The sequence below is a fragment of the Mus caroli genome, chromosome 2 (genome assembly GCF_900094665.2).
Source record: "Mus caroli chromosome 2, CAROLI_EIJ_v1.1, whole genome shotgun sequence".
Taxonomy (NCBI): Eukaryota; Metazoa; Chordata; class Mammalia; order Rodentia; family Muridae; genus Mus; species Mus caroli.
Genome location: NC_034571.1, coordinates 69,524,339 through 69,549,189, shown reverse-complemented (window position 1 = coordinate 69,549,189; position 24,851 = coordinate 69,524,339). Strand labels below are relative to the sequence as shown.

General features: G+C 49.1%; 2 protein-coding genes across 4 annotated transcripts in view; both read right to left on the bottom strand.

The window, feature by feature from the left end:
* The window catches only part of Hoxd3 (homeobox D3), a 36,199-nt gene that overhangs the window by 3,400 nt on the left and 7,948 nt on the right, over nucleotides 1–24,851 (bottom strand). The window contains exons 1-2 of one of the 2 annotated variants that reach the window (XM_021180919.1): nucleotides 7,954–8,144; nucleotides 2–629 (exon numbers count right to left, since the gene is read on the bottom strand). In XM_021180919.1, the coding sequence (XP_021036578.1) occupies nucleotides 2–545 (544 nt within the window). In that variant the 5' untranslated portion in view covers nucleotides 546–629; nucleotides 7,954–8,144. Of the gene's footprint in view, nucleotide 1; nucleotides 630–7,953; nucleotides 8,145–24,851 lie in introns of those variants that run through there. The other variant, XM_021180923.2, reaches the window with a different exon arrangement.
* Nucleotides 559–23,055, bottom strand: Hoxd4 (homeobox D4). 2 transcript variants are annotated; one of them, XM_021180960.2, is made up of 6 exons: nucleotides 22,533–23,055; nucleotides 22,079–22,157; nucleotides 21,333–21,368; nucleotides 18,703–19,226; nucleotides 16,967–17,796; nucleotides 15,815–16,412 (listed from the first exon to the last, which is right to left on the bottom strand). In XM_021180960.2, exons 5-6 carry the CDS (start codon nucleotides 17,391–17,393, stop codon nucleotides 16,087–16,089), a joined length of 753 nt encoding a protein of 250 aa, XP_021036619.1. In that variant the 5' UTR covers nucleotides 17,394–17,796; nucleotides 18,703–19,226; nucleotides 21,333–21,368; nucleotides 22,079–22,157; nucleotides 22,533–23,055; the 3' UTR covers nucleotides 15,815–16,086. The 2 variants fall into 2 exon arrangements, 1 of the variants encoding a protein (XP_021036619.1); XR_003835941.1 differs by lacking the exons at nucleotides 21,333–21,368; nucleotides 22,079–22,157; nucleotides 22,533–23,055 and adding an exon at nucleotides 559–629 and having other exon boundaries at nucleotides 15,992–16,412; nucleotides 19,092–19,172.

Here is a 24,851-nt window from a genome sequence, read left to right as displayed (position 1 = left end):
CCTGAAGTGGCACAACTGTTCTTCTGCTTGGAGTTCTGTCGGGATTCTTTCATCCAGGGGAAGATCTGTTTGCTGATGGTGGATGAAGAGCTAGAAGCATTAGGTCCACCCTTGGTCTTCTTGGCAGGCACTCCACTTCCAGGATTGGTAGGTGAAGATGGGGGCAAGGTGGGTGGTGGTGGAGGAGGAGGTTGTGGTGGCTGCTGCTCTGAGTTCAGACCAGGAGGTTGGTTGCCACCACCTCCACCCTGGCTATTCCCAGTGCCAGGTCGCATGCAGCTACCATTGAGTTCAGCTCCTTTGTGGGCTGGGGCTCGGAGAGGTGCAGAGCTCTGGATGGAGCAGGCAGAACTTGGGTAATCACTGTCCAGGGAGTTGGCAGCAGCAGGGGGTGGGTAAGGCTGATGAGGAGTGCTGTAACCATATGTGTCAGTGGCTTTGCTATATCCGTAGCCTCCAAAGAGTCCTGGGTTCTCATAGTATGCAGCCTTCTGCATGGTGCACTCAGGAAGTTCCAGGGTCTGCTGACCCTGCTCAAATAACATTGACTACCACGGTCTCCTTCTCCTCCAAGGCCAGTGTCTGCTGAATCTTGAGAGAGCTGGGCCAGCTCTCAGGCTCCAGGTAACCTGCCAAGAAGAAAAGTGAAAGATCCTAGAGGGACTGTCATTGGCAAGACCAATCAGTATAGAAGACCTAGAGGATGCTCTTAGCTGCCCTGCCCACTCCACTCACCTTGAAGCACAAGGATGGGCAAAGTTCTGGGCTGGGGGTTTTATGGAGCTCAACTTTATAGAAACCCTTGGAAAAGTTAGAAAATGTCTCCTAAATGTAAGAAAAGACCTTGCCTTCTCCTGAGCTCAACTTTTTTGGCCTTGAGAAGGAGTTCTTTCCATCCCAAGATTCTCTTGGAGAATTGTCTTTCTCCAAGATTGTCAACATAGTTTTTGAGGCTGCTCAGGAAACCATTTCTTCCCCTAAACTATGAACTCCTAAAAGAGAGGACTGTGTTTTTGTCATCTACATATTACTAGCATTAAGCGCAGTGCCCTGCACGCAGTAAGTGTAATAAATGGTTATTGAATAGCTGGATGCGTGGGTCATAGTCAGTCAGTCTTTGGATAGTCCTGGGGTTTGGTTTTGCTTGGTGGTGGAAATCAACCCTGGGGCTTTGTGTGTGCTATGTGGGGTCTCATACCCCCCAAAACCTTAATCTCCATGTTTTAATAGAGGAAAGAAAAAGGCCCATTGCACACCCAGCATTTCTAGAGCTTCCTTCCAAAAGTATCTTTTCCACTTGGTTTCAGAATCACACCATCTTTTTTGAAGACCCAAGGTCCACTTGGATGTCAGGGTGAGAATCTACACAGCTAGTTTTGTGGGTCAGCACTATGAAATCTAAGGTGTAAAGGCCTAGGTGGTAAAAAATCAAGAAAGACTTAAAGACTCCCAGACTTACTTTGAAGTTAAAAAAAAAGAAAGAAAGGAAGGAAGGAAGGAAGGAAGGAAGGAAGGAAGGAAGGAANGAAGAAAGAAAGAAAGAAAGAAAGAAAGAAAGAAAGAAAGAAAGAAAGAAAGAAAGAAAGAAAGAAAGAAAGAAAGAAAGAAAGAAAGAAAGAAAAGAAAGAGAGGAAGGAAGGAAGGAAGGAAGGAAGGAATGAAGGAAGGAAGGAAGGAAAGGTTTTTTTTCTTCACACTTTTCTACACCCCTTACTTTGTCTTCTTCCTACTTTTAAAAGGGCATCCCTGAAAATACGTGATCTGGATTTTGAAATGTTTATTGTATGACTGAATGGCGAATGCTCTCATAACTTTTATCATTTTCCTCTGGATCTTTACATAAACAGATATCATTATTGACCTCTGCTCTGGACTTTCCATTCTGCCCCACCTCCCATCCAACCTATAACCAATGAGAAAAGTTCTATTGACATGATGAATGGACCCAGAATAAGAAGGATGGGGGGAGTAAGAAAAATTCTTCCCCTTTTGTATGCACTGACTCGTCATGGGGGATGCTTTTCCCACCCTTCTGAAAGGTTCCTGAGGAGTTAATGTATAACTAATATCATTCAATCACTTTTGTCTGTTTGATAAAGAAAACTCACTGGTCAGCTCTCTGGTTTTAATTCTTGATCTCATCTTTCAGGCAAAGTTTCTTTCCAAAAAAATCTCCCGGCTCCCATCGTCATGAGAGGACTTATCATACAACTTCTGGCAAATCAAATTTAAATATAGGAACCAAAATAGTTCTGCATTAATTTACCCCTGCATTTTCCACCCAACCAAGTACAAAAACTCTCCCAATTAGCCTTTGTTTGGTAGTATTGTTCCCCATTTTGTTTTAGAATATAAGTAAATATGTCATTTATCTTGATGCAAGACAGGGCCCTTCTCAGTGGGTTACAGTAATATATAAATGTATGCAGTTAAGATATCTACCTAACAAAGCTAGACTAATTCATTTGATTAGTTTTCAATACCAATCTCTGACTGCTAGAGTTACCAAACAGCAAATGGACAGTTAAATCCTCAGTCTGCGACTAATATTTATAGGTTTGCCCCAGGCCAAAGAACCTGGTGTGCTGGCTTGCTAAATTCTAGGGCTTTTCAGGGATCCTGCTTACTTCTGGATGTCTAAACGGTCAGGCTTCTGAGACCACCAGAAGTCACTGCTGCTGCTCTGTCATTCCTTGACAACTGTGGAAGCAAAACATCCCCTCCTGCCTCCTTGTTGACCAAGTTTGTCTTTAATGGTGGACCAGTCCCATCAAAATAGATTCTTGAGGAACTAAGCAAGCCTGTGGAGCAGATAACATATTATTTTTGCTCTGTGGCATGTCCCTAGAAAGCTCTCTATGTAAAAAGACTCAGAGGTACAGCTACAGCACACAACCAGTGTCATCTCCTGCCTGTTTACACGGTTGTAAGGAATTTCCAAATCTGCTTCATGGCCTCATGTCCATTTCTGTACAAGCAAGGGTAGTAACTGTGTTGTTCTCTTTGGGGGAAGAAAAATAAAAAACCTTTGAGCACCCACCAGACAGAGCCCTAAAGAAGCCCCTCTCCCAAAGCACGGTGACCTGAGAATATTGTTACAAAACTGGGGGGAAAAAACAGTTTATTTCTTTCCAGAAATCCCTACTCCTTGTGAACTCTGCTTGAACCTAAAAAGCAGGACTGGGTCATAAATCATTTGGACAATGGTCAACTGTTCAGTGGCTCATCTTTTCCATCAACCCCCCCACCCTTAAGGCTTTCTTTTCTCACCCTTTGGTACCTTTGCTCATTTGAGCACCAAGACCCAAATGCTGGGGGGGGGGGGGGGGGAGTAGTTGGGGGAGGGGCAGATGATCAGGGCTTCTTGTTTTGGAGTAGTCCTCTGTTGCCCTCTCTCCTTCTGTTTAGTTCCTCCTCCTCCTCCTCCTCCTCCTCCTCAGGCCATCCACCCCACCCACCCAAACTCCAGCCCGAGGAATGGGACTATGCAGCCACTCAGTCTCCTGGAGCACCCCTGGACCTCTTAGGGAAGAGTCACCAGACAGGCTAGTCATTTTCCAAAGTTCCCGGAAGTTACCCAACTCAATTTGGAGGCCTAAAGGCAGGCCCCAAAGACAGGGCCAAATGGTTTCCAACCGGAAGGAAGGCCAGGCACCCTCGCAGAGCTCCCACCACTCTCTCTCCAGCCATGCCGGCCCGCCCAGCTGGCCTAGCCTCAGAAGCACCGGAGTCCTGATACTTGCTCACTGCACTTAATTCTGCCCAGATCAATACCTAATATGATACCGAATAAATAAAAGGCGCTCACAGCGGCCAGGGGACAGGGTTATTAAGCAGCTGGAGCTCTCACGGTGCATATCAATGCACCTGTCATTGTGGTTTGTAACAAAATTTATGACTGTGACCACGGCAGCAGTAAACGCTTCAGTAAGGAATGAAAAGAAAAACACTTCCCAAGGCCCGGCACTTTTCAGAAGTGGAAAGCAGGCTCCGCGTAGGAGGCAGCACAGCAAAAGAATCCCCTACTCCGCACTTTTCCCGTTTACACACCCTGCATGCGAGCTGCGGGGATTATATAAAGTGGCCGGCGCCAGCCTGGCCTAGTAGCAGCTGTGCTCGGCAGCCCGAGTTGGAAAGAGAGGATCGCAAGCCCGGCCGAGGACCACAGACCTGCTGCCCGCCTGGTCTCGGACTCTAGGAGGCTCGATGGATGCCAGGCGTTTGCTCGCTCGCTCTCCCGCCCGCGGCGGCCATGGGAAGGCCGCCGGAGAGGAAGGCTTGGGCTGGGAGGGAGGCCACAGTCTCTGGATGTGTGTCTAGCGCAGCTGTGGTAGTGAATAGCGTACCGCCACCGTCAGTCGGTGCCAGTCTTGGGTGGCAGAAGTGGGAGGTGATGGGACACTGCTTGTATCAGTTTCTCTTAAAATTCTTGGAGGTTCAAGTTGGTCTAACCTCCACTCCCTATTTTGTCTAACCCGGGTCTTCCAATAACCCACGGATCTCATCCTGGAGGCCGCGACTTTTACTGGGCATTCTTGTTAATTCAGTAGAACGGAGCGGTGACACTCTTTGCTCTGATGGCTTTGCTACTTCTGGAAAACCAGTCTTCAGCGGATTTGCTGAGAAGAGAATTGACTGCCCACTTTCTCCCGACCCCTCAGCCTGAGCCTCTTCTGCCCTTTGGGAAGCCCAGGACGCCCATTCTAAATCACTCCTGTTTAGCCGGGGTAACTCAGTACTGTAGCATACCCTGCATTTAAGACAGCGGACGCACTCTATTAAAGCGCCATAAATTTGAAGGCCGATGATCGGTTCTCATGTAACAGGCGGCAGTTCACACTGAGGTGATCCACTTCAAAGCCACCCTTTGTTTTATGTCTTGATGTATGAATCCTGGGATGGCTACCTTGAGTTAAGGGGGTGGGGGTGGGCATGGAAATGTAGAGCAAATTATTTATTTGTTTATTTAAATCACCCCCACTCACCACAATATTGCATTGTATTGTCTTGAATTTTATCTCTAACACTTTTTGTAGGCTCTTCAGTTTTCTTTGGTGTTCTGCGGAAGCAGATCTGGAACAAAATGGAAAACTCAGTAACAGCCGGTTCTGTCTTCCAAACATACCAGGAGAGCCTTTACCCTCTTTAAGGGTGTCATAATCAATGTGACCATTGTATGTGGTGCCTGCAGCTATTCCAGACGCTTTGGCCCCAGCAGAATGAAGACACAGTTGGATCCAGGGGAGCTTGAGGGCAAAAATCTTTGGCTGGATGGGGGAGGGGAGAGAGAACCTGGTCATGAGGAAAGGACCAGGGGGTGAGCCAAGTGGGTCAGCCCTCTCAGAGAAGCCCTAAAATAAGGTGGGAGGAAGCTTACAGGTTAGAGGGACAGGAAAGGAGGGTAGATGTGCAGGGGCACCTGGGTGGATGTTACTGGAGCTGCCTCCTCAGGGCCCGGGTAAGCGGGGAGTTAGGTAAACCGGGAATTGGCTCTAGCTATATCCTGATTTGCACGTTTTCTCTCTGGCTCAGCTAGCTTTCCTGGAAGTTGTTAGAGAAGACCCACAGCATTCTGGGCCTGGGCTGCTTAGTTCTGGGTCCGGACTAGACCATAAACATCATAAGAAGCCAACAACCTTCCCTATCTCCAACCCCAAACTGCGACCAAGCCAAACCGCTTACCACTGCGGCTGCTCAGCAGGAGCCGGCCTCTGGTCAGGTGAAAGGAGGGAGAGGCAGTCTCTCTCTTGCATCTGCCCTGTGCAATTTGTCGACTCAGTAGTTTGCAAACACTAAACCGTGCCCGGGAAAACCCCACACAAAGAGTCCAGGGAGCTTCTAAAGACGAGAGAGCGTAGCCATAAGCCTTTGAAGTGACCTTTGGCTCATGCTGCAATAAGTCACCTCTTAATGAACACCCAACGGAAGCGCCTCAGAGAGATGCCAGCCTGGTAGGACTCCTAACTTCTCGCCCGACTTCAGCTTCCCAAGATGGCCTGTGTTGGGGAAGAGTCCTCATTTGTCTGCTTTCTATGTTCCAAACCTCTTGGCTGGGACCCCGAGGGTGACACAGTGTAGGTGCAGGGGTTATCAGGATGTTCAAACCGGTGGCCTCAGTCCCCATACCGTTTTGTATCGTACAATCGCATGGGCAGACACCAACCTGCACAGCTTGATCATTTTTACTTATTTTTTAGAAGGTTTCTTTAGAAATAGGATCACTCCCTGAGAAGAAGAGTCTCGCAGTCCCAAAATTTAGCATCTAGCTAAATTTTGCTTTCCAGGCGCTGAGGAACCTGGTAAGTTCGTGCCTGTGCTTTTTATAGTGAGGGGTGCTCTCTGAGCTCTGGGTACAGGGGTCTTGGGAAGTATATAGGGGAAAGGACCTCAAGTCAGTTGGGTTACAAGCAAAACATCCTCCCCCCAGCCCCCCAGAGCTCTCTTCTGCGTTTTCTGCCCTGCCCTGCTTCAAGCCAGGACTGGCCTAATTTTGGCTTTTGAGAGCCCCCCCCCCGCCCCAGTCGTGGTCTGAACCCGGCCCCCGCTTCATCCTGCCTGAGTTCCAACACACTTTTCGCAGCCAGAAACTTCAGAAGCAGAAGGGAATCTTGTCCGCTAGCTGTTGGGGAAGATCTGACTCCAGACATACCCCCATACCCCACCCACCAGCAGTACCCAGGGAAAACTCTTCAGGATAGGACCAGAGTAGAGCCTTGGTGGGGATTATTGAAAATTTCGGGGAAGTTATAAGTGAGTGCTCCATGGGGCCAAATGAAATGCTGCTTGCAGTAATTGGATTCAGCTGACTAAGCTGGCAGGCTTGCAGCTCCGAGGCAATGAGCAAAGAAAAATGTCCACCAACTTCAAATTCTGATGGAGCCCAGTGCAGCTGATTGACAAAACAACTTTTCCTGCTCCCTTTGATGGCTAAGACTTTGGAACTCAGTCCTCCTCCCACTGGGGACTGTCCCAACTTAAATTTAGACAGTGCTTCTCCTCCTTGCTTGGGGTTCCGGTCTCTGGGGTAGTCTAGTAGATTCGGCCCACTTCTGCTCACAGGGTCACTCACGCTTGCCTTGGTTGGGGGAAAGACCTGTGATATTTGTCTTCTACACTTCTAGCCTGGAGCCACGAGGAACAAGTCAACAAAGGATATGAGGAATGCAGGAACCAATATGATTTAGCTTTCACCACGTAGGGTTATTTGGAGAGAAGGACCCAGAAACACTAAACCTGTTCATCATTGTAACAGCCAAAGCCTATGCTGCTGATACACTGGGGAACCCTCTCAAACTCCTCAGGGTAGTTTTTTTTTGGGGGGGTGTCTTTAATTTCCGAGACGTTTTAACTCCTATGGGGGAACATAGGAAGCCAACAGAAAGAGGTAAAGGCTGAGTGTGTAGAGATGGTTCCCAGAACAATACAGGGAGCTGGCTGGCCACATGGATTATTTTAAATATGGATAAATCAACCCTCCTGCACCCAGCCCAGCAGCCCAAGATACAGAATTAATATGATGTTCCATCTTACTTTGGCAGTGACAGTGTAAAAAAAAAGTCTCCTTTTATTCATTCCATTTTCAGTCCATTCTCATAACTACACATTTACCCTCAAAATACTAACTCGAGCCCCTAGTCCGCTTAACAAACCTATTCTTCAAGCTGCTAAACACCCCCGCACCCCCCAATGCTGCCGGCCACCCTCTAAGCCTGGTAAGGTAGTGTCCTCTTAACCTTTTGTAGGCGGGGAATGTCCCCATAAAAGCGCACCTCGTTACGATTAATCACCGTCCTCAATGTATATGTAGAAGTGTATGTAGGTCTGCGGGCTGCCTTACCAATTGGCAATAATCAAGATCACAGATTACACAAAATAAATCATATTTAGTATCCCGCTCAGGGCAGCAAGCAGCCCTGTGCCCAAAGATTTCCATTTTGTCATGCAATTGCTTACCTGGATCCCAATTTATCATAAACCTGGGTGTCCTCGGTCTCAGAGTGGGCGCCAGTGGGGGGCAGAGCTAGCCTTCCCCCTTTGTCTGCAGACAACAGTGTCCCAACCCTGGTCTTGCGCGCTTGCAGACTCGGCCATATACCAGAGCACACGGAATTCCCGGTAGAACGGAACCAGGCTGAGGTTCAACTACCAATAAACGCTGGAGGAACGAGTTCGTAGTCCCCAAGCTGGCTTCGCCTGCGCTGCTCGCTGGTCGGTCCACCCGCCCGCCGGTCCGCTCCCAGGCCCAGAGCGGCGGCCACTGGCTCCCCCACCCACTCCTGGGTTCCTGCCCAGCCCTCCCAGGCCCCCCAGAGCTCGGGGTTTGTTTTGCTTTCGGAACGTGGTCCTTTCTGAATTTGGAGAGAGCCCCGGAAACCCCCTCATAGTCGGGAAATACAGACGCTGCCTTCAAATGCGAGCATATTTGTTCACGTGACCCCGAGGGAAGATTGTACTGATTGAGGCTGAAACTTTCACGCCATCCAGCCCAAGAGCGCAGCCAGGCCTGGGGGCTGGGAGGAGGGGCGCAGGAAGCTTGGGACCCAGGCGCTTTCCCCCGGAGCAGACACCGGAGGGTGAAAAAAGGAAAGGCTTGGTCCTTGCAGCTTGGGATCAGCGCAGCCACAGCCTGGCCCAATGCAGTAGGATGGAGGCTTGAAAATCTCTCCGGGCAAAGACCTCTGACCCCCGACCCGGCCTTCTGCCAGACCTACCAGTGGATTAGACATTTTAAAGGTTGCTTCTTAAAAGCCTTTCTGGAACAGGGCTATGGAACAGAAGTCTCGGACTCCTCAGGGCCCTGTACTTCACATCTGCACACACCTAGACAAGATGCACTGCCCTTCCGCCTAGGCTGATACCTTACAATCCCCACAACCTGCCCAGCACTTAAGTTGGGTCACAGCACCCGCTCTTGCCTTAAGGTGGGACCCGCTGGTTCTCAACTCTAGCTTGTCACCCTGCCACCACCTATTTTTCGCAGACTCAGCAGGCAAGCTGCCACTTCTGAGCCAGGAAAAAAGAAATCGCCTAGCAGCAGGGCAGGACTCGGTGTGACCTCCTTTCTCGGAGCCCCGAGCACTCCACCCAAGTCCTTTGGGGTCTGGAGCCGCTTAGGTGAGGAGTCCCACCTTGACCTGTGTGAATCCAGATCGGCTCGGAGCCAACGGGATCCAGCAGGCCAAGCAACAGCCAAGCAGCCGCTTCCCGCTTCCTGCGGTATCTCCAAAGAGGACAAGGGAGGCTACTGAAACGGCCTTACCTGGGATAAGGAGATTTCTATGTTAAAATTACTGTACCAGAGCACGATTTCACCACTCTGCAAGTGGCTAGAAGAGATTTGCGGTAGATATCCTGCATGTGGGAAGACGAGTTAAGCGAATCTAGGCCAGGGTTCATTCCTGGACTATAGCGAGCTCCTAACCTACCCCTGTCAGGCCTCCCTCACCATAGAATTCCACACTATGGGAAACTCCGAATTTGGCTTTCTGAGCTTTTTTTAAAAAACGGTTCTGCCACGGAGTTAATGCCCCATATGGCTTGTACGGCCTCCTACCCTCCTAAGAAAGAAAGTGCCCCAAAGCCATGAATGACCCCGGGAGTGGGGGGAAGAAAAAGAGGTTCTGAATCCTCAGTGTAGAGAAGTCGGCAGGTCCCAAAGCAAGAGTCACTGGACCCAGATCCCAAACTTGATAGGGAATTCCTTCCTTTTTGTTCACCTGCCCCAGTCAAGGATCAGGCCCACTTGGGGTGCTTGTCGCAAGGGACTGTAGGCTGCCCCCACTCCACCCCCATTCAGAGAACCCCGCCTCCAAGCCTCCAGCCAGGGGCTTGTGCTTGCCGGCCCCTGCAAGTGTTAATCCCCTGCCAAAGAGGGGGGCTGCTTTGCGGGAATTTGTCTCCAGGAAAGGATCTAAGCCTTCTTCAATCGGAGCATATGTTCATAGAGCAATAAACCGGAAAGATTTACAGTCCTCGCCCGGCCCCCAACAGCCTCACACCCTTTCAGGAATTACTTACGATGATTTATCACACCAACCCCAGCAATTGTCACACTGATAAAATAGCCCGGGCCTGTGCCCGCCAAGCCGGGCCTTTGGAGGCTGTTGGAAGCCCAGCCTCTAGTGAAGCTGGGGAGCCTTTTTGTGGGTTCCTTTCTGAGCCTTCAAGGGGATGTTTGAGTGGATTGAAGTGGGTGGGGTGAGAGGGGCAACGATTCTCATTGAGAAAAACCGCAAGCAGAGAGAGCACCCTGAATCTGCGTGCAGGAGTCACTTGCTAAGCACATAAACATTTGTCATCTTTGAATAATTGAATTAATGTGTTATTGTTTGGATGTATAATTCATAACGGGGGAAACTTTGTTGCTGTCCTGACTAGAAATATACACACATCATAAATAAATAAATAAATAAATAAATAAATAAATAAATAAATAAAACACAGCCCTAAACAACCACCACACAGAGACAGTTCCTGCTTGCCCGAAATCCTTCTCAAAGTCAGTGGAGGCAAAGCACAGATGTTGGGAGGCGGTAAGGAGGCATTTGAAAAGACTGTCTGCTGAGACACCCGGGGCCCCGAGCTTGCAGCTAAAGGAACAGAATGTTTGCTACTTGCTCCCACCCCAGGGACAGAGCTAGCTGGGGTAGGACCGAAGCAAAGGCGCGTTTGGGATGTCAAATCTTCTTGGAGTGAGGGGAGACTAAGGCAACATGGGGGCAAGAGACCCTATGGCTTTTGCAGCTGGCCGCAGCCTCCTCTTCCTCGGAGGCTTCCCTTTGCCTGCGCTGCTCCGTCTTGGGAGGTGGAGGATTTCTTTTTGTTTTGTTAGATATTCAAAACAAAAAAGAAAAAAGAAAAGAAAAAGAAAGAAAAGAAAAAGAAAAATTTACAAATACAAAACTAAAGAGGAAGCAAAGAGAAACTGCTCGCTGGGGCGACCAGCAGCTGAGCTTGGGGTGGGGAAGGCGGAGAGCAAAGAGAAGTAGCTTGGAATCATTATCTGTTGGTTAAAACCTGCCTGGGGTAAAATTTCAACTCGATTTTATAGCCTTCTATTATGACGCAAAGAAAAATTTACGAGCCTAGCTTGAAAAGAGGGCCGGGGCTTTTTTTTTTTCCTCGCTGGTTTAAGAATAGGCGGCAGATGCGGTGACAGCGACCATTGTTCCTGGTAGACACAGGCGACCGGGCAACCTCGGCCCGCGTGCGCCAGGAGTGTCCCCAGCCGGACGGTTTTTTTTTTTTTTTTAACTCCTGTTGTCTGGGGAGCAGCCTGCTCACACCCTCGCCCCTTACACCCTCACCCCTTGCACACCCTCACATCCTCATCCTCTCTCTCTCTCTCTCCTCTCTCTCTCTCTCTCTCTCTCTCTCTCTCTCTCTCTCTCTCTCTCTCACACACACACACACACACACACACACACACGCACACACACACACACAGGGCCGCCCCTAGTAATTTTTCATAAGTGCAAAGCTTCGCTGAACCAAAGGTCACCATCCAAGCCACTAACAACTTCTGACCGGCGCGCTGTTCCAAACCAGAGAAGCAAAGGCAACTATTTGTCAGCGGCTCTGACAGCTAAGTTCATTAAGGATTGAAATCTGATGAAATAAAAGTCGCCCAAATATTTACCTGCGGCCGCGCTGGGCGCCCTGGTCTGCGGGCGCAGGGGGCCCCCCTCGGCGGGCCGTGTTCTCGGGATCCCTGCACTTTCCAAGTCGGAGAGAGCCCTTTGCGTGGCAGATTAATGACGACTCCGTGTTTCTTAAGGGACGTGCTGAATTAATTATTTCGCCAATCACGTGGTCGCGACTTGTAGAAATCTACTCTTATCATCTTCCTCGCACTTTGAAAATTCTCCGGTTATGAGCGGCCCTCCCCTGACTGCCGCCGAGCCCCCGGCCTCCCATCCCGGCGTGGGGGGCAGGGAGGGCTCCCCAACATGGCGCCGTCTGCCGAGGGTCCGATTTACTGTACTGTACTCAACGGGCTTAGCTATGGACTCGCTTCTTCCTCATCCCTGCCGGTGATTCAATACACACAGCGGTATTGATGTATTGGTGGGCACAGGAGGAGCCATTAACCAGAAGACGGGCAGAGGACAATCATAAAATGTGTCTGAATATTTAAACTTCTGTCTGTGCACTTATAAATACACATGTCCACGCGTCTGGGGCGAGCCCTTCCATATATTAAGGACATATGTCCTACTTTATGCATCCTGCTTATTTCCTGTCTCCAGCAAGACACCCCCTATCTATTTTGGAACTCCTATCTTGGCCCCCTCTTCAAAGCTGAGGCCAAGATGTGGGAAAGCCCTCGTGATAAAAATATAGTACATGGTACTTTTTATAGTAGAGTGTTTATTGTTGTCTGAGGGGTAAAAGAGATGCGGGGGGGGGGGGGAAAGGGGGGCAGGTGTTGGAAACACCAGAGGAGTTCAGTAGTCCCCAGAAAAGTGGCAGTCCAATATGGGAGGCCAGCCTGGTCAGGTCAGAGCAACAACCACCAGCCAGTACTGGCTGGGCCCAGAAAAAGCATTCTCACCCAGCCTCTGAAGAGTGCAAAGGTTTCCCATAACCACTCTGAAGAAAATCTTAAAACTGGCCAAGGCCAAAAGCTGATTTGGAGCCCCCGGTAGCCCAAGCAGTTGCTTCTCTTTCTACAAATAATGCCCTCCACCTTGCAGCCTGGATCCCACCCCACCAGGACTTGCTGCTGCTCACCAAACATAGTAGCCAAATTGGGAGTGGAAGGGGCGTGTGGAACTGCTAAACCACCGTCAGTGACTTAACTTTCACACCACAGGCACCAAATAAATGGGTGTCCAATTTATTGTAGAAAATAAGAAGAGATGTTTATAATGAATGTTAGCTTTTAGAAAACTTAACAAAGAGTCTCTAACAAGGCACCAAACAGGAGGGAGATTTTACTACACCTTTTTATTATTTCAAATATAGATCAATGAATTACATCAAAACTACAGGCAACAATTAGTATAAATAAGACTTTAATCAGTGGCAGCAAAACCAGTGCTCAGTCCTATTTTAAAAAGCGTCTTTTGTGAGCAGACTCCAAGGGGCTGACTGGCAATGTCATCTCACAACAAAAGGCTGTAACCGGACAAGTGAGATGAGAGTCAGAGGCGAACTGTCCTCCCCTCAGCAAACATTCCACTCCTCAAACCCAGGCACGGCCCCAACACAGGTTCTAAAACACCCAAACAAATGCTTCTGGCTCATATTTGGGGAGGAACAAACTGGAAATAAATAACAACAAATGGGCACTGGAGCCTTTCCACAGCTTGCTTTCTCTAGAGCAGGTTCCCAGATGGAGGCCTTCCTGCTCTAGGTGACTAGGGTGGGGGCAGGGGCCACCTCTTTCCTTGTCCACTCCTTTGGGCCCAAATGGATTCTAGGGCCAGAATAAGACTTTAGGACTAGCAACTGCTCTCTGGGCCATGCAAACGCCATTAGCATTTCAAAAGACAACCCCTCCCAGCTGAGAGGAAGAGCTGAGATTTATAAACAAAGAAGTTGTTTCTCAGCTCTAGTTAGTTTCCAAAGTAGTGGTGCTGTTTGAGAAGAAGCTGGGGTTTTCTTCAGGGAAGCACTCTCTTGACTTTTGGCTTTTTGTTGGGGCGGGGGGAAGGAGGGGTAGTATTTGGTCTGAAGCTGGATGAGTAACCAGAACTTCTGAGGAGAGGGAAAAATCTGTATAACTATCCCCACAGTGGCTATATAGTTGAATATTGTGAAAATATACACTTCCCGCCCCAAGGACATGGTCCAATGTATGCTTAGATATGCCTTTTAGGAAAGAGTAGTAACAATTTTCCAATTGGCCTAAGGATAGCGCCTCTTTTCAAATGCTATCTCCAAAGACTGCCTCCATGCTACAGGGAGGGGAAAAAAGAGAAGAGAAGGGTAGTTAAAGTCCAAAAGGTTAAGGGTTTAGAGGTCAGTCCTCCAGGCTGAAATACAGCTAATCGAACAGAAAATTTGTCCTCTGGGTGAACCTGATTCTGTAATTTAGCCGAACTTCAGTAAAATACCTTTTCAGCTTCTCAACGTGAGGGCGTCAGAAAAAAAGACGTCTTAACTATGTATGAACTCTGTGCTTTTTGTCACAGAAACAATGACGCAAATAATGCAGGAATATCCATCTTTAATATCCCGACGTGGTGATATTCAAGTATTGCCATGTGCAAGTGTGAGAGGCAGGCTCACCCTAAGGAGGAACAAAGACCCTTTCCCCAGGGTCTAATACAAAAGACCAAGGCTTGGAAGACACTTCAGAGAGTAGAATTTCAGCCTAGGGACTGCAGTGAATCTCTGCCCTCAGCTCTCAGGAGACATAGAACCAAAGAACAGGCCTTTCCCTCCTCCACCTAAGTCTATTTTAAAAACAACCACTGAAACTTTCTAAAGTGTTCTGAAATTCTGAAAAAAAAAATACTACCACCAAGGATCATAGAATTAAAATTTAAGCTAGCCCTTCCTCCATTTCTTACGTGTGTGTGTGTGTGGGGGGGGTTGTGTGTGTGTGTGTGGGGACTACAACCAGGGATTTCTGTTTGGAGTTCTGGGGTTCAAACTTTCAAAGACTTGTTTCATTTGACTATATAAACCCTGGCATTACCTTTGACCCTTATCCTCTTTATCCTTAAGGGTTAGCATTTTTTAAGAAAATGAGATTAGCGCTTTTCCCAGGCATGGAATAAAAATTAAAAAAAAATTAAAACATCATCCTTCTTGTTTGAGATTGAAGTTACTATCTTCAAGGTATTGAATGGGCCTGAAAACTTTCAGAGCTTACAATTTCTGCTTCTAATTAATGTCTCTTCAAAAAAAAAAAAAAAAAAAAGACTTCAAGGGAAATCCCTTTAAGATCAACTTCTGTGGGCTTCTAGAGTCTATTAGTTTCTTTTTAAAAATAAGACTTCCTTACCTACACACTCTCTCCCTACTGCACAGCACCCCCCCCCATACTGACCATACACAGAATCCTATAAAAGGCTGCTTGGGGGGCGGGGGGGCTAGTTGGAGCATTTGGAATCTAGTTGAAGTAGGAAATTCAGACATTATCTGATGACCCAGAGCATATAGGCTTTGTTTTCTTTCCCCAGAAGAAAATATTAGACCATTTGTTTCTTCCCCAACCCCCTTCTTTCATCCACCCGGAACTGCTTGTAAACACAGTGCTATAGAAGCACATTCGGAAACACATTTTCAAAAACTCGCTTTCCCTTGCTCCTCAGCTTCCCTCTTGAAGGGTTAAGGGCCTCCTCCACACATCTCCAGGGTGGGTGGTTTAGGAGGGAGGAGCTCAAAATCCGGAATAGGGCTAGAAAGGAGTCCACAGCTTTCTAATCCAGTTTCCTGAAACTTAAGTCTATTCACCATCCTAAGGTTTTTGGCACGCAGGTGTCGGTTATTTTCTGCAGTCCATTCCCCGAACAATAAATATTTAAGCAAATATAAACTAAACATAAAATAACCCGTTTCCACTTCCTTGTTGGATTTATTTCTTTGGGCATGGGCCACTGGAAGCAAACAATTTCTTTTTTTTTAATCACAGAAGAAATGCTATAGATAATCCAGAAAGTTCTGGGATTCTGGCTCAGCCTCTCCTCCTTGCACTGAAAGCACCTAGCTCCGGCTGGCCTTCTGCCTCAACTCCCCCACAGTTACTAAGCCACACAGCTCCCTGAAGGGGTGGTGTGGAGGAGACCATCCCGGCTCCCACTGGGGTAAAGCCTCCAACCTTCATTTGCAAATTCAAAATCCACCAGCAGAGATTTTCAGGAGTTTAATGACTCGCCAAGGGTTTCTGTTCTCAGTAGCTCCTGCCATATGATAATCTACTTAAAGAAGCCCGCCCACCCTCCCACCCTTCCCCACTTTAGGGAGGGGGCTACCCTCGGGCAGGAAGGTAACCTAGTCCGAGGGCGGCCTGCAGGTCCCAGGTCCACCCCCACAGTACCTTAGAGCCCAGTGAGGTGACAGCAGGCCCCGCCTGCACCCGCAGCTTCGCCTCAACCTGGAGTGCAAGAAGGGATAGGCCCAGGGTCCCCACTTCTATAAGGTCGTCAGGTCCGTATGGTGGTCCTTGGCCATTGGCTGCAAATGCTGGCCCGGGGCAGCTGAAGAGGAGCAGGAAGATGAGGAAGAAGACCTGCCCTTGGTGTTGGGCAGTTTGTGGTCTTTTTTCCACTTCATCCTCCGGTTCTGGAACCAGATCTTGATCTGGCGCTCAGACAGACACAGGGTGTGAGCGATTTCAATCCGACGGCGCCTGGTCAGATACCTGTTAAAATGAAATTCCTTTTCCAGTTCTAGGACTTGCTGTCTGGTGTAGGCCGTCCGGGAGCGCTTGGGCTCCCCGCCGGTGTAGTTGGGGTTCACTATGAGACAAAACAGACAGGACAGCCAGGTCAGAGCCCGGCCACTAGTTAGGCCCCAGGCTTGCCTCTGCCCTCACTTCCTGGCGCGTCTCGCAGCCCTCGGCCCCCCCTGTGCTACAAGCTGGCCAGCTTCCTCCCTCCCGCCCTCTCCCTAAACATACACACACTCCCACCCAAGCCCTTCCATGCACACACTCCCCACGCTCACAGGTCCTCCTCAAAGGTTCTCCCTTGCCACTGGCCCACCAAGAGCTCGGGATCGCCAACATTTTGGAAAGGTCCTTGTTTTGCTCTGTGTTCCCTCTGCTGTGGAAATGTAGTCCTCCCCCCACCCCATCCCCATCCCCACCCCCTTTTGCGCCCACAGCCAAGCAGCCAGCCACATGGTCCCGGCCTGCTCCCTCAGCTATAAAAATTTATGGAGAGAGTAATTGCGGCGCCCAAGGAAGCTGCACAAGCCCCTACCCATTCGCAACCCCTGGGGTGGGGGTGCAGGCCAAAAGATGCAAGGAGTGGTGAGGGAGGGCTGTGAGGTCGCTGCCCCCACTCCTTACCCGAATTCACGTGCACCTTCTTCATCCACGGGTAGACCACAGCGGGCTGCTTGAGTGCTGTCCCGGGGGGCGGCTGCTTGGGGCCGGTGGGCTGGCTGCAGGCCCGAGCGCCAGGCAGGGGCGCAGGCGGGGGCGCTGGGCACGGCTCTCCCTGGGCACCGTAGTGACTTCCCGGGCCGCTCGGCTCCTGTCCGTGACCCCGCGTGGGCAGCGCTGAGCCAGGCCCGGGCCCGCCGCCTCCGAAGGGTTGCTCGCCGAAGTCGGGCCGTGGGTAGAGCCCCGAGGGCTGGAAGTCCGCGCCCTGTGCACCGCTGCCGTAGTAGTCGGCTCCCTGCTCGCCTAGGTAGCCACCCTGCAAATATTCCTCGCACGGAGGAAACTTGGGGTCCACGTACTTAGAGTTCACCATATACGAACTCATGGCCATTAATTTCAGAAGGTAGAAAATACTAATTTTTCTCGTGTTGTCTTTTTTCTCCTTCCATTGGGCCCTCCTACTTGCTGTCAACTGAATAAAGTTGGGCGGCCATGTGACCAGGCCAGCCAATAGGAAGAAAGCATGTTTATCACCGGGTTGGTGAGCATCTCATAATTTTCACAAATTTAACTAAATAACATACGTGTAATCAAGTGACTTGCCATGCCACATTTGAGAGTCCCTGACAGATGCTAATAGAGTTCTAATTCTATCCCCAGGGTCCCAATTTCCGGCAGGTAATCTCGGCTTTTGTTTTCCACTGACTTTGCTAACCTCCCATGCCCTCCTTACTCACCATCTCCTGAAGCAGCCCCCAGAATGGACATAGTTCAAAGAAGAGTGAATTCTCCTACTGGGGTGCAAAATAAGGAAGAATGAGTGTGGGTAATGTGGCCTCCGAGTTGGGTAGAGTCCTAGGCAGGCAGGCAGGCTGCCCGGCCAGCTGGCAGGAGTCCTGGACTCTGACATACAAAGACCTGTCTTGGCTTTGTCTTCATCAGGGTCACCCAAAAGTTACCAGAATCTGGTGGACCTGAATTGAGTTAGGCAATGAGTAACCACTATGCTTTTCTGCCAATGCCCAGGCTGGGATGTTTCTAGTTGAAGTTGGATCTTTCTGCAAGAGGCCCTCACAGTTCTGAGTCTGGGGGGCTGAGGGGTTGGGTCAGGTTAGGATGGTGGGGAGGGGGACCTTAACCTTGCCTAAATGTACCCCAAAGGTCTTGGGTCTCCGATGGCCTATCTTTCAGTTTGTCTTCTTCCCACACAAGGGCAGGTGAGCCCCATTTGGGTACTTTTGTGTCTCATGCTCCTTCAGAGCAGGGCTCCTACTGGAGCTTTCTGGCCTTTCACCTCACTCTCTAATACCCTAAAACCTGGCCTTCTGGCTTTACACTCAGGCAACCACTTGAGCACCTACTGGAATATCTATAGGAGTTTCTCCAGGAAACGGCTGTACAATTTCACCAGGCAAAGTCGATCATCCTGGAGTCTAAGGTAATGAAAAAGAAAGAGGTGGCTTGCCGGCTCGGCTGCCAGTACTCTCCGCGCCTCAGTCTCTGGCCATGTCGGAGATATATGAAGTTTTTGCATCGACCATATATTCCCCTAGAATCGAATCTGTGACTATGTGGGTACCACACAAATTCGGTTCTACAGGGTATATATAGACAACGTTACAACCTCGGGGTCCTACCCAGAGCAGACATTCAGGCAGCTGCCAGACCTGATCTCTTCAGCACAGCCACCAGGAACTCACCAAGCCTGGCTTTCAGAGATGGTGCAGGTAGGCTCGGTGCATTTCTAAGTATTGCTGCTTGCTACAGCAATGAGTTCCCTCATCCGCTTGCCAGGATGGGGGCTACCAAGTAGCTGAGCAATCAGGACCTTCTTCTTAAAAAAAAAGAAAGAAAGAAAGAAAGAAAAGAAAAGAAGAGGAGGTTTTTTTTCACCCCAGAGATGGCGGCTTAATTGCCCCTTCTCAGAATCCAAATCTCCCGCCCCCTTATCAAGTGGTATTTCCCAAAAAGAAGCAAAGGCCCTCAGCAGCAGAAAGGGAGTTTTGAAAAAGGCAAAAGGAATAGTCTTCACCAAAACCTAAGCCAAGTTAGTGGTCACAGCTAGTCCTCCTAGAATTCGAGCATTTACCTTCCTGGGCCCTCAGCCCCGCCGGACTTTCGGATCCCGCTGCTGCTGCTTCTGCTGCTGCTGTGACTGCTGCTGCAGACCCGGAGGCAGGCGCTGTTTGCGGCCACCGAGCCTCCCTGGGCTGAGACTGTCGAGCTAATGGTGAAGGGCAGGGCGAGGGGTCATTCGAAATCATTTACAAACATATCACAAAGTTTCATTATTTTTGCTTTGCCGACAGCAGCACAGAAGAGTACAAAAGTTCACGAATTTCGCCGCCCCAGCGCCTCCGCTGTCCTGGGCTTGCCCCTTAATTCAGGGCATCAAGAGCCCAGATGCACTCTGGAGCTGGGCTGATTTCAGGGGCAGAGGGATGCCCTGTCCTGGGCCGAGCTTGTGGATGCCTGACAACAGATTGAAGATGTTCACATTTCTAAGTATTGTTTTGATCCCTTCCTCTATAATTCGAAAAATCACTTTCAAGCCCCATGCCTTGATTTTGATGGGGTGGGGCAGGGAGACTCCCCTCATCATATCTGGCAAAATTAGGTGCTCACTTTGATGCTGTACTTTGCTCTTCCATGCCCTCCCACCATCTTTCACTTCCACTATTTTGCAGGGATTTCCCAGGTGTCAATTCTTTAAAAAGGGGGTTAAAATCCGTTTGTTTAAAGACTCCCCAGTTTCTCCTAATGCCAGCCCTTTCACTCATGGACACATTGACAGGCCTTTCTGGGGACACTGGGCCAACCTCTGCTTTATCCAGACAAATTGGGGAAGTCCGATGGGTTGAGTGAGGACCAAGATGAGTACACACATTTTCATATTTGTTAGACATTGTGACCTGCATTTCACCTTATTGCTCGACTTGTTCAGACAGGTCAAAGCCAACAAGTTATTGATGAACAAAAGCGTTAAATATTCACCTCCCTCTCAACTGCCCATACAAATGCTTTTGATCTCTCCGGCTTTTTGTGCTGTGGGCAGCTACAAGGCGCCAGATTCGGGTATGCAAGCAAGCAGCCTCGGCAGAGATGAGCCCTCATAGCCAAGGGTGCCAAGGAAGAGGGCAGGGGCAAGGCCAGAGAAAGTCTGGGGAGTCCAGATTTTTCACCATGGAACCTGGTTCACTGTGTGCAGGCCTGGTTCATAGAAGGAAGGAACTACAAGCTGTAAAGGTCTTCACTTCCCTGTTAGCTCAGCCTCACCAGGGGCCCAGCAAAGAAACCTGGCCCTGAGCCCAGTCTCAGCTTCTCTGACCAGGAAGGGAAGACATCTCACAAGAGAGGGAGGATGCCTGGTCCCTGTAGCCCTTACCAATCTGCTACTGTTCCATTAAAATTAAACTACCTGGGGTTTGCAGTGAGTGGCAAGCCTCTACTATTTCCTTGACTCTCCTTCTAGTGCCAACCCTTCTAATGACTTCCAGAAGATGTCACCAGCATTCTCAGCTTCAAACTTCAGAGCCAAAGAACTGGAGTCCCTGCCTCTGATCCCACCCAATTCCACTGGACTCTGGAGTAGAGTAGAAATTCTTTAATTGCAGCTAAGGAGAAACAGAGGGAAAGAGACAGTACTCTCCTTGTTCACCCGGTATCCCAAACTGGGACTCACACCAGTGAAGCTAGGACCCAGAAAGGGACAGGAGAGGAATGTCTACATAAGCTCAGAAGTTGTAGCCCTTCCTGGAAACAGGCCAATCCAACACACCCAAGACCATCAAGGGTTATATGTTTGTTTTTGTCTGTAATAAATCAAAATTTAAATTAAAACCTATATACAGCAAGAGAAGGCTGAGATAGACTGGGCAGAGAGAATAATGGCTGGACAGCAGAGAGGGACCCCATTGCCTTGGTGTTGATTGGGTCAATTCTAGCAGTTGTGGATGCTGGCCCGCCCGCAGTTCAGTTCGTTGATAGGGTGGGCTGCTAATTAGCTGCAAGTCTGCTGCACCTGTGCGAGCCAGAGAAGCCTGGCAAAGGCCTGTAGGGTCCAGGGAGGTCCGGGAAGACAAGGGCGGTCCCCTGCGGTGCGTTTACTTGAGCAGGTGACTGTGAACTAGGTCCCAGAAATACTTCCTAAAGGGTCAGCCTGGAGCTTCCATCCCTCCCTGAAGCGAGTCCGTTTTGGCCTGGGGAGGCAGCGCGCCACTCCGCTACTCCTTAACCCTCCCATCACTGCTGGCGCGGACCTTCCACCCACCTCCTCCCAGTCTTAGCACACTACCCTTTCGTTCCTCGGAAGAAAAGGGAAGGTACTTACAGTGGTTCTCCCTGGTTCCCCCTGACGCTCCAAAACCTGTTGCAATGAAAGTGGGGTCACTCAAATTTCACAGAACAATAAAGCATCCATAGGCGACATGCAGAACGTGACAAGGCCCAGACACTCCACCAATACCTAGAACTCCTTGCTTCTGGTGACCACCTTCGGGTACTGCACAAAGTTCTCCTCTGATAGCATCCTCAAAGGCAGAGCTAAGGGCTATGGGAGTCTGTCCTGGTCACCTACCCTACTTCACGCACCCTTGGGCAAAACCCTACCAGTTATATGGCCTGACTCAGACTGCCTGAGGCAGGGTTTCCCCGGGGGGGGGGGGGAATGGGAAGTCAGAAAATAGGCCTTTGTGCATTTCCTTCTGGTGCGGGCGGATGGGTGCGAGCCCACTGATGAGAGCCTGCAGATATTCTATTTGTCCCGACCCCAATTCTGCTCCCTCTGGGAACAGTTCAGACCTCCTTTTCCAGTTTCAGGTTGGTTTCTAATTCCACCCCAGCGTCCAAACCTGCATTCTCCTCAAAGAGGGGGCATGGCAGGCAGGGACATACTTTTTTTTTTTTTTTCCATGTCTCCAATTCAAAACAGTCATTTCCTTCCGAGGGGAAATGAGAACCCAAAAGATAACCAGAAAGGGAGATTGATATGTTTAAAGGAAAATGATCTAGATCTTACAGACATTGTCTAAAATATGATCTCATTCTATCAGTTTGACATTAATTTTTTAAACATACCTGCAGGAGAACCTACAGACCGATCAAACAGAACAGTGGTTCCCAGGGCACTCATGTCCATCTTCAAGTTTTTAGTCTTCTAGGAACAGAAAGAAAAAGAAAAAGGGGGAAAAACCCCCGCTCTGAGCTGCCTCAGAGGTAACTCATCTCCACACCGGCCCCCTCTCCTCCCCACCCCCCATCATTGCTTTCTTCCACTTTTAAAGTTGTTGCTCCACTACTGAGAGGCAAGTGTAAGTCCTGCTTTGGGGGTAGAGGCCCTCACTTCCCAACTTTCTAGGTATACACAGGAGAGGGAAATGCCAAGACCCCCCATTCAATTTATTAAGTTAGGCTTAGGCTAAAATTAAAATGAACTTCAATAGATAGGCTTTCCCCAAGCAGAGAAGGCTGGGCTCAGACCCCCTGCCCCACAACTCTAGAGTTATTGTGGACAAAGTAATGAGTGACTTACTGTGTTTCTTTTCTCGTTGGTAGGGAAGCTTAGAGGAGAGCTGTCTCCTGAGCCCGGGCGGGCGGGCGCTGGCTGGAGCCTCTCACTTGCCTATCGCTGCTACAGGAACCAAGCATCTGCACTTGTATGCTCTTAACCTAATTTATGGTGGGAATTATATTTTGGCTTGTCAACTCTCAAGCCATAAAACAAAGTTTATTGGAATCACGTGCTTATAAATAGCCACTCAGGTCCCGACTCTGCAGAACCATAAATAACCTTTGGCTTTAAACTTTTATTCACTAAATAAAGGTTCGCTGCAACTGTTCCCTTGGATTTAAATAGTTCCAAATATCCAGAATGTGAGAGAGGTCATATTCATATCAATACCCCAGGCTTTTCAACTTGCATCTTTTCAGAGAAAGCTGTTTAAATTGGGGGATAGTGCTATTTGGACAAGGCTGGTTGGTAGGCTTGTCCTATGACTCTTGGGCTGCATCCACTGTGAGTACCATCACCGCCTTTATTTCAATCATTTTCTAGCATTCGATGTGGTAAGCAGGAAAGACAAAGGCCACTTCTTGCTTGCTTATCGCAAAAGTTGGAAATTATTTTTTTGAGATTTTGCTTGATTCAATAGGGAAGAGTGGCCAGGGGAGAGGCTGGGTGGCCTTGGGGGTGGGGAGGCAGCTGGGATTAACACTTAGTGTTCTCTGTATTGTTGTGGATGGGGCTTGGTGAAAGTTGAAGATTGCCACATGCCTAGGGGTTTTTATAATTTGCTCAGATCTGAAAGAGAAGCCTTTGCAAGTGACCAAACTGCTTAAAACAGCAAGACTTGAGGTTTGGTGAAGTGAGAAAGTGGAGAATAGGCCCCACCGGACTCTGGCAAGTATGGCTCTAAAGAGGGTTATAAAGCAATAAAACAGCCCTGGTGTGAAGGGGCCGGGTGGGTGCGGGGTGTGAGGAAGCACAGGAGGCTCTCAAAGAACCTGAGCCTAGGAAGTCAAATGTGCACAACCCCACTGTGTGCCCAAGTCATTTAACGCAGTGCTCAAGGGTCCCTGAAGGCCCACATCTGAGTGGGCTCTTCTGTAACTCCTCCCCACTGCTGGCCCCCATCACAGGGAGAGGCTAAGAAAGAAAGAAGTGTGGGACTATCTCTGTCTATCCTGCTGAGCAATCCAGGAAAAGGGCTGGACACTCCACACAGAGAATGTGGCTGTCTCTGCCTGTGGGAGACCTGAGAGACAGGAGTGGGGAATGGCAGGAAGTCCCCCACCTCCCAAGCAGAGGCACAAAAAGAAGAGAATTGGCCCCCATCACCCTCCAGTGGCCCTACAGAGGCGCCACAAACCTTGTGAAAATGTGTGGTGGTTTTTTTTTTTTTTTTTTTTTTTTTTTGCTACTCTGATAAAATAATGGATGTGCTGCACAGATTTGTAAAACACACACACACACACACACACACATGCACACACACGTTTGATTTATAAATCAAATGCACTTACAACCTTTCCTATCAGAAACCCCACACAGCCCAGAACATTCTTTGTATAAAGATCTCTTTGCATGCTAATTTCCAGCCATTTGCAAACCCACTTCCTGATTTGACTCTCATTAGCCAGAAAACAGGGGGTTGTTAGTTCAGACACTAGGGCAACCTTTTATTCCCTCTGACCCTTAAAAAAAAAAATCCCATCAGCCATGTAGAAAGACTTTTGTGGGTTTTTGTTTTGTTATACCAATCGGTGGCACATTCTTAAAGTAAGTAGAGATAATCCTTCAAAAAACTGCTTTTTGGTAGCACTGGATGAGCAATTTTGAAATGATTGCTAATCACCTGAAAGAGATAACAAACCCCAGGGCCTGGAGAAAAGTTTTCATTTTTAGGATAAGATGAATCAAAGGGTAGTTGACTTTCCAACGCCATTGTGATGAGCCCTTTGTAAGGAGGCAAGGGCCGGTTAAAGACAAGCCTTGAGACATGGTGGATGGATAACAGTGCCCGGTGTCTGGCTGGCAATCAGTAGTTACTTTTTATGGATGAGAAGTGATGAAGAATGATGCCTGAGACACGCTTGCAGACTTAGGTTCCACAGGAAGACAGAGCCCACTCTGGGTGTTTAAGGGAGTGACAGGAAATCAGATCAGGTGTGAGAAAATGGGGGAGGGGAGAAATACACTGAGGCAGACATCTTTGTTTTCTGATCTTAGAGCTCAAAGACAAAGTGACTAAGAAGGAAGTATGCATCTTCCTCCACCCCTTGCCATTGCATCCCTTGCCATTGCACCCTTTGCCATTGCATCCCTTGCCATTGCATCCCTTGCCATTGCATC

Excerpts from the sequence above, each read along its gene's own strand:
- Hoxd4 (XM_021180960.2), bottom strand. The coding sequence starts at position 17,393 with ATGGCCATGAGTTCGTATATGGTGAACTCTAAGTACGTGGACCCCAAG. Across the intron at positions 16,413-16,966 it reads GAAGGTGCACGTGAATTCGG|TGAACCCCAACTACACCGGC; the intron begins GTAAGGAGTGGG and ends TTTGTCTCATAG.